At 47.3% G+C, this 9,214-nt stretch overlaps 1 protein-coding gene across 1 annotated transcript; it reads left to right on the plus strand.

The window, feature by feature from the left end:
• The first annotated feature begins 438 nt into the window (after positions 1–438).
• Positions 439–1,893, plus strand: LOC121684450 (P2Y purinoceptor 6-like). Its single transcript, XM_042064510.1, has one exon. It carries the CDS (start codon positions 513–515, stop codon positions 1,572–1,574), a length of 1,062 nt encoding a protein of 353 aa, XP_041920444.1. The 5' UTR covers positions 439–512; the 3' UTR covers positions 1,575–1,893.
• Positions 1,894–9,214: the final 7,321 nt, after the last annotated feature.

Here is a 9,214-nt window from a genome sequence, read left to right on the forward strand (position 1 = left end):
AACACACATGAGCACGAACAGGTGTGTTCAAAGCAAAGGTAGATAAAACAAAAATGACCAGCTTATCTAGGGTGAACTGGAGTTGCTCTATAAAGCCTACGAGCATACTGGACAGATATAATTAAATTGAGGCGTGTCTCATGAACCACAGCTATGTTGTTCATGACGTGAATCTGATCTCTCGTTTCACCAGAGTAGCCTGTGCTCACATCATGTTCTAAGTATGCACTAGGTATGATGCTGTCAGGCTCAGTCGAGCTAGCCCTACAATTACTCTTCGCTAGGAGGCGTAAAAGCGTTGCAATTTCATTCCATTCTGCTATCGAACACATTTGAGTAAATATGTGTCACTGTCAAACAATACGTCATGTATAAAACAAACTCAGGGTAGGCCTATAACGTGTTAAATCCATTAGACCGAAGCACTGATCTCCGGAGGGAAGGCTGACCAGAAAATATGTTTCACCTTGAGTTCTAGAAGGGACTTGTCTGTTGGAGACTAGATCCAAGCTATGTCGTGGAAGTTTCCAATGCAAACCTATATGGACAGCTACGTAATCGGCATACACCCTCCCCACTACTGTTCGGTGACAAGGACGTATAAAAGATTTTATCTACCCGTGACTTATAGTGTTGTCTTCATACTGGGACTAACTCTGAATGGGTTACTACTCTGGCTGGTGTGCAGTCGCACACGCAGGTGGAGCTGCTCGGTGGTCTACATGGCCAACCTGGCAGTGGCGGACCTGCTCTACGTGCTGGCGCTGCCCCTGCTCATCATCAGCTATGGCATGGACGACCTCTGGCCGTTTGGGGACATAATTTGCAAGGCCGTGCGGTTCTTTTTCTACACCAACCTTCACTGTGGAATGATGTTCCTGATGTGCATCAGCGTCCATCGGCTCTTGGGTGTATGCTATCCCATTAAGGCCATGCGCTACCGCACTAAGAGGCTTGCTGTCATCGCCTCAAGCATGATCTGGATATTGGTGACCGCAGAAGTTTTGCCGACATTAGTTTTCGCCCACACCGGCTTCATCAACAATATGACGGTCTGTTTCGACATGACCAGTCCAGGAAAATTCAAGCAGTATTTCCCCTACGGTTTGTTTCTGGCTATAGTAGGGTTTATAATTCCTTTTCTGGTCATCCTCATTAGTAACTGTTCAATGGTGAGAGTTTTATCCAAACAGCAAAGCGACGGTTGCTCAAATGGCACAGCGATGCGCAACAAGTCTATTCGCACCTTGCTCGTTGTGTCTCTAATCTTCGTTGTGTGTTTCGGGCCGTATCATATCACAAGGACCCTTTACTTGTTCGTGCGAGTTTACATGGCCAGCAATTGTAAAGTTCTCAACGTGGTTATGTTCAGCTATAAGATATGGAGGCCCATCGTAAGTGTACACTGCTGCATCAACCCCATACTCTACTTCATTGGCTCCAACAGAAAACGCAAGCTTTTCTGGACTGTTTTATTCCGAAAGCGAGTGCATCCTACTGTATGCACAGTGCAAGCTCAAGAGCAGGCCGAGAAAAATGAAACCGGAGCATCTGGTAGTGGGAAGAGTGGATGAATTTCCTGGACACTCACAGATAGAAACTCAACAAAACTGGGTTGTACGGGACATCTTTCGTAATTACACCTTTCTGATTTTTTTTAGTTCACTCTCTCCGTCCTCATGCGGATGCATATTTATTGTTAAGTGTTTTTGATTGAAGAAGCATAATTAATTGATCAATATGTGGCTCAAATCCAAAAACTAAAACTGTGTGACATGATGGATATAGTATACACTCCTTGAGGACCTACACAATTGCAGAACGATTTTACATTTTATTTCATTCTTTGTGGTGTTGTTCAAAGCATTGTTGGATGATGCTAATGATGGATGATTAAAGAAAAAGGTAAAACAAATGAGAAAATGCCACTATCCTCCTTTTTATTATCTTTATTAAATTAGATTAAATTAGATTCTATTAAACTTTATTGTCATTTAGCAGAGTAGGCCTACAGGTACAGAGCCAATTAAATGCAGTTGACATCCAACCAGAAGTGCAAAGAAGCATTGAATACCAAAGTGCAGGTTGAGTACAGTATTCTGTGCAGTTATGTACGATAGAGATTCAATATGTACAACAGTGTATTTAAATAAATTCAGGTTTTCCAGATGACATGTCTACAGTGACAGATAAGGAGTATAGAGGGTTATGTACAGAGAGTATAGACATATTTTATATATGTATAGGCAATATACTGTATACAGTATCCTCCAGAATTATTGGCACCTCTGAGTCTGCTAAAGTTGACTAAAATCCGATATAAAAAATCTAAAAAATAGGAAAAATCCAACCTTGAAGGAAAGCAATCTTGAAGATTGAAGAAAGTGCAAAAGCACTTTTTCTCTCTTGAATTTCCCCTTGAGGATCAATAAAGTATCTATCTATCTATCTATCTATCTATCTATCTATCTATCTATCTATCTATCTCTATCAATTTTATTTTGAGAAAAAAGAAAATCTCATAAAGAAATAAATATTTTTAACAAAAACACGTTGCTCACAATTATTGGCACCCGACCCCTGCTTGTAATACCTTCTTAAGCCTCCCTTTGCCAATAAAACAACTTGTAATATTCTCCTGTGACACCCCATAAAGTTGGTGAATATAGGGATTTAAGACCGTTCATCTTCACAAAATCTCCCCAGATCATCCAAATTCCTGATCTGGACGTTTGTTTTGGTTCATTGACCTGATGAATGATCCAATCATGACTAACTTTTAGTGTCTAGGCAGAGATTGACAGATTTCCTTTGGAAATGTTCAGGTTTTTCTTGGTGTTCATGATACCATGCACATTAATTAGGTTCCCAAGGCCTTTGCGAATAAAAACAGCCCCACAATAGCGCAGCCCCTCCACCATAATTCTCATTAGGCATGGGGTTCTTTTCAGTATAGGCATTCTTCTATGTACGCCAAAAACACCAAGTGTTTCTAGCCAAAGCGTGCAATTTTCATTTCATCTGACAATAGACCACACCTTCAGACAAAATCACTGTACCATTCAGTAACTCCTGCTGTTTACATTGGTAATTAAATGACTGGACAGGCTTTTACCTGGCATGCCCTCTAAATAATCTAGTGAGGTCACTTTTGAAGATTTTTTGGGGGACTTGACCCCAAGATGGTACCTTTATCTGGAACTCTCCAACAGTGGTTCTTATGGATATTTTCTCACCATCTCACCATCCTCTATATGGCGGATAACCATTGGTCTTTGTCCAAGCATGTTTGTCACATTTATAGACGTAACCTTTTAATCATTATTTTAACTGTAAATATAGGCATTTTCAACAAAGTAGTTACAAATGTCTTACTTACAAATTGTCAACACACTTTCATTAAGCCCTGAAGAAGGTCGGAAGCTACCGAAATGCGTCGGCAGGTCCAAAGTAAAATAAAGGACTTTTATTAATATACAGAGTGCCTCGGATCTCTTCTCTCCTTTTTTGACATGCATTCCTTTTGATCCTGATGAGCACCTGATTCTGGAATTGAACTGATGCAATCGCGCACAGTGCTATCTAGCATTAGGCCGCACAGCATTCTGAGCAGCGCACAGTAGGGCGGTCCTTATCAAGTCCATTTTTTTTTGCAAAATGTTAGTGTCTTAACCTCTTAAACTGTTCCTTTTAACTTCAAAATTATGAAGATATGCAAAAATTTTGACAAATAAAATATATTTAGAGGTAGCTCAATCATGTGGAAGATTGCCTATGTTAAGCTGTGCTGCGTTATTGTGATATGCAAGTAATATTAAAAGTTGCTGCAAATGAACTGCATTTTATTGAAATCAGAGCAACACTGACATGACAACAATGACAACAATCTCAAAAAAAATCGCTCTGTCAGTGATCTTCCATTATAATAGATGGCAGATTTGATTAATTCTGGTATGGTGGAACCAATCAAATAAACTTCACTTCTTGTTTTCGCCATGATTTTGCTCTTGGTACACAACACAACTGCAAGCAAAGCTGAGCAAGGAATGGTGAAGGTGCCTTTTCCTCATACAGTTTTGTGGCATATATTTGGGGTTCCGTGGATAAAATTGTTTGAATGTTTTAATGAAGACCAAAACATGTGCTCTAAACCCAAACAATAACCAAGGTGATCATCAATAGAAATATGTATTGATTCCACCAGGAAAGGTAAATCTGCTAAACCGGGTCATGGATGGATTAATTTAGATTTAGTTTCTACAATAAGTAAACTGAGATATGTATCTCAAATATGTATCTAAAATAATATATGTATAGTGTTAATATATAGTGCATTAGATTATTTTATGGGGATTGTTTTGGAATTTTACTAGCCAGTTACAATACCAATTCAAATAATCTGTTTTTATGAAAATCATCAAACAGAAAATCATCTCAAAGTTTAAAGCTATTGAGCTACCAGTAATTATTATGTTACTGCCATAAAAATTGGCCTGCTGTATTTTCTTATATAAAGGAACAATTTCAAGGGTTAAGAGCATGACAATTGGAGACTTTAAAAATAAGGACCACCCTAGCGCACAGTACTATCTAGCATTCGGCCGCACAGTGCTATCTAGCATGCGGCCGCGCAGTGCTATCTAGCATTCGGCCGCGCAGTGCTATCTAGCATTCGGCCGCACAGTGCTATCTAGCATTCGGCCTCACAGCATTCTGTGTGCTGGAGCCCCGGAGCAGTCTGTTGACATGAGACCCAGTGAGCCCATACGGCCTGAGGGGATGAGTGACACACACACACACACACACACACACACACAGTGAGCCCATACGGCCTGAGGGAATGAGTGACACACACACACACACACAGTGAGCCCATACGGCCTGAGGGGATGAGTGACACACACACACACACACAGTGACCCAGTGAGCCCATACGGCCTGAGGGGATGAGTGACACACACACACACACACAGTGACCCAGTGAGCCCATACGGCCTGAGGGGATGAGTGACACACACACACACACAGTGACCCAGTGAGCCCATACGGCCTGAGGGGATGAGTGACACACACACACACACACACACAGTGACCCAGTGAGCCCATACGGCCTGAGGGGATGAGTGACACACACACACACACACAGTGACCCAGTGAGCCCATACGGCCTGAGGGGATGAGTGACACACACACACACACACAGTGACCCAGTGAGCCCATACGGCCTGAGGGGATGAGTGACACACACACACACACCCAGTGAGCCCATACGGCCTGAGGGGATGAGTGACACACACACACACACACAGTGAGCCCATACGGCCTGAGGGGATGAGTGACACACACACACACACACAGTGACCCAGTGAGCCCATACGGCCTGAGGGGATGAGTGACACACACACACACACACAGTGACCCAGTGAGCCCATACGGCCTGAGGGGATGAGTGACACACACACACACACACACACAGTGACCCAGTGAGCCCATACGGCCTGAGGGGATGAGTGACACACACACACACACACACACACAGTGACCCAGTGAGCCCATACGGCCTGAGGGGATGAGTGACACACACACACACACAGTGACCCAGTGAGCCCATACGGCCTGAGGGGATGAGTGACACACACACACACACAGTGACCCAGTGAGCCCATACGGCCTGAGGGGATGAGTGACACACACACACACACACACAGTGACCCAGTGAGCCCATACGGCCTGAGGGGATGAGTGACACACACACACACACAGTGACCCAGTGAGCCCATACGGCCTGAGGGGATGAGTGACACACACACACACACACACACAGTGACCCAGTGAGCCCATACGGCCTGAGGGGATGAGTGACACACACACACACACACAGTGACCCAGTGAGCCCATACGGCCTGAGGGGATGAGTGACACACACACACACACACAGTGACCCAGTGAGCCCATACGGCCTGAGGGGATGAGTGACACACACACACACACACAGTGACCCAGTGAGCCCATACGGCCTGAGGGGATGAGTGACACACACACACACACAGTGACCCAGTGAGCCCATACGGCCTGAGGGGATGAGTGACACACACACACACACAGTGACCCAGTGAGCCCATACGGCCTGAGGGGATGAGTGACACACACACACACACACAGTGACCCAGTGAGCCCATACGGCCTGAGGGGATGAGTGACACACACACACACACACAGTGACCCAGTGAGCCCATACGGCCTGAGGGGATGAGTGACACACACACACACACACACACACAGTGACCCAGTGAGCCCATACGGCCTGAGGGGATGAGTGACACACACACACACACAGTGACCCAGTGAGCCCATACGGCCTGAGGGGATGAGTGACACACACACACACACACACACACAGTGACCCAGTGAGCCCATACGGCCTGAGGGGATGAGTGACACACACACACACACACACAGTGACCCAGTGAGCCCATACGGCCTGAGGGGATGAGTGACACACACACACACACAGTGACCCAGTGAGCCCATACGGCCTGAGGGGATGAGTGACACACACACACACACACACACACAGTGACCCAGTGAGCCCATACGGCCTGAGGGGATGAGTGACACACACACACACACACAGTGACCCAGTGAGCCCATACGGCCTGAGGGGATGAGTGACACACACACACACACACAGTGACCCAGTGAGCCCATACGGCCTGAGGGGATGAGTGACACACACACACACACACAGTGACCCAGTGAGCCCATACGGCCTGAGGGGATGAGTGACACACACACACACACAGTGACCCAGTGAGCCCATACGGCCTGAGGGGATGAGTGACACACACACACACACAGTGACCCAGTGAGCCCATACGGCCTGAGGGGATGAGTGACACACACACACACACACAGTGACCCAGTGAGCCCATACGGCCTGAGGGGATGAGTGACACACACACACACACACAGTGACCCAGTGAGCCCATACGGCCTGAGGGGATGAGTGACACACACACACACACCCAGTGAGCCCATACGGCCTGAGGGGATGAGTGACACACACACACACACACAGTGAGCCCATACGGCCTGAGGGGATGAGTGACACACACACACACACACAGTGAGCCCATACGGCCTGAGGGGATGAGTGACACACACACACACACACAGTGACCCAGTGAGCCCATACGGCCTGAGGGGATGAGTGACACACACACACACACACAGTGACCCAGTGAGCCCATACGGCCTGAGGGGATGAGTGACACACACACACACACACAGTGACCCAGTGAGCCCATACGGCCTGAGGGGATGAGTGACACACACACACACACACACACAGTGACCCAGTGACCCCATACGGCCTGAGGGGATGAGTGACACACACACACACACACACAGTGACCCAGTGAGCCCATACGGCCTGAGGGGATGAGTGACACACACACACACACAGTGACCCAGTGACCCCATACGGCCTGAGGGGATGAGTGACACACACACACACACACAGTGACCCAGTGAGCCCATACGGCCTGATGGGATGAGTGACACACACACACACAGTGACCCAGTGAGCCCATACGGCCTGAGGGGATGAGTGACACACACACACACACACACACAGTGACCCAGTGAGCCCATACGGCCTGAGGGGATGAGTGACACACACACACACAGTGAGCCCATACGGTCTGAGGGGATGAGTGACACACACACACACACACACACACACACAGTGAGCCCATACGGCCTGAGTGGATAAGTGTGCTGCTATGGACGTCTCCACACACACACACACAGTGAGTCCATACAGTCTGAGTGGACGAGTGTGCTGCTATGGACGTCTCCACACACACACACACACACACAGTGAGTCCATACAGTCTGAGTGGATAAGTGTGCTGCTATGGACGTCTCCACACACACACACACACAGTGAGTCCATACAGTCTGAGTGGATAAGTGTGCTGCTATGGACGTCTCCACACACACACACACACACACACACACACACACAGAGTCCATACAGTCTGAGTGGATAAGTGTGCTGCTATGGACGTCTCCACACACACACACACACACAGTGAGTCCATACAGTCTGAGTGGATGAGTGTGCTGCTATGGACGTCTCCACACACACACACACAGTGAGTCCATACAGTCTGAGTGGACGAGTGTGCTGCTATGGACGTCTCCGGCTCTTAACTGCTCTGCTGGCCAGAGTGATAATGCCTTCGTTAACAGCAATCTCAATGACTAGGGAAATGGTGCGGTCTGCTCCGTTGATATCTTCAACACACACACACACACTGTAACATGTAACAGAAACTATAGCCAAACAAATTTAACATTATCTTTATTTTCATGTATTCAGAGTACATATTATTTATTTAAAAATATGCATTCTGATTCATTTACCCATGATTTGTTTTCCCACACTGCCCAAGAGAAAGACAGGTGATACATCTACCAGCAATCGAAGCTCCTCTCAAATTAAGAGAGATCAACACACAAGGGGTGAAGTGCTCAGGAGTCACAATCAAACACATGTGAAAACATTTACTCCAGTGCAATAGCCATATCAACACGCACACACGCACGCACACACACTTCTAATACCCCAGAAGCTTCCGCTGCCTAAACAGTCCAAGCAGCTTCAAGCACATCTGCGTTACAGGCAGGAGAGAGAGAGGGAGGAGGAGAGAAAGAGAGGGAGGAGGAGAGAAAGAGAGGGAGGGGGCGGTAGGAGTGAGGGAGGAGGAGAGAAAGAGAGGGAGGGGGCGGTAGGAGTGAGGGAGGAGGAGAGAAAGAGAGGGAGGGGGAGAGAAAGAGAGGGAGGGGGCGGTAGGAGTGAGGGAGGAGGAGAGAAAGAGAGGGAGGGGGCGGTAGGAGTGAGGGAGGAGGAGAGAAAGAGAGGGAGGGGGCGGTAGGAGTGAGGGAGGGAAGGGCGGAGAGAGGGAGGGTAGGAAAGAGAGGGAGGGGGAGAAGGAGGGAAAGAGGGAGATAGAAAGAAAGAGAGAGCGGGGGTAGGAGGGAGGGAGAGGAGAGAGAGAGAGGGAGGGAGAGAGAGAGAGGGAGGGAGAGGAGAGAGAGAGAGGAGAGAGAGGTCCCACAGCAGAGTATCCACAGGAAGTATAAAAAAATCAAAGCTATCAAAGAAGACGTAACACTTCCTAGAGTTAGTGTAAGTGGACAGCGAGCC

Source organism: Alosa sapidissima, chromosome 15 (assembly GCF_018492685.1).
Source record: "Alosa sapidissima isolate fAloSap1 chromosome 15, fAloSap1.pri, whole genome shotgun sequence".
Classification (NCBI taxonomy): Eukaryota; Metazoa; Chordata; class Actinopteri; order Clupeiformes; family Clupeidae; genus Alosa; species Alosa sapidissima.

Coding starts and splice junctions, on each gene's coding strand:
- LOC121684450 (XM_042064510.1), top strand. CDS start 513: ATGTCGTGGAAGTTTCCAATGCAAACCTATATGGACAGCTACGTAATC.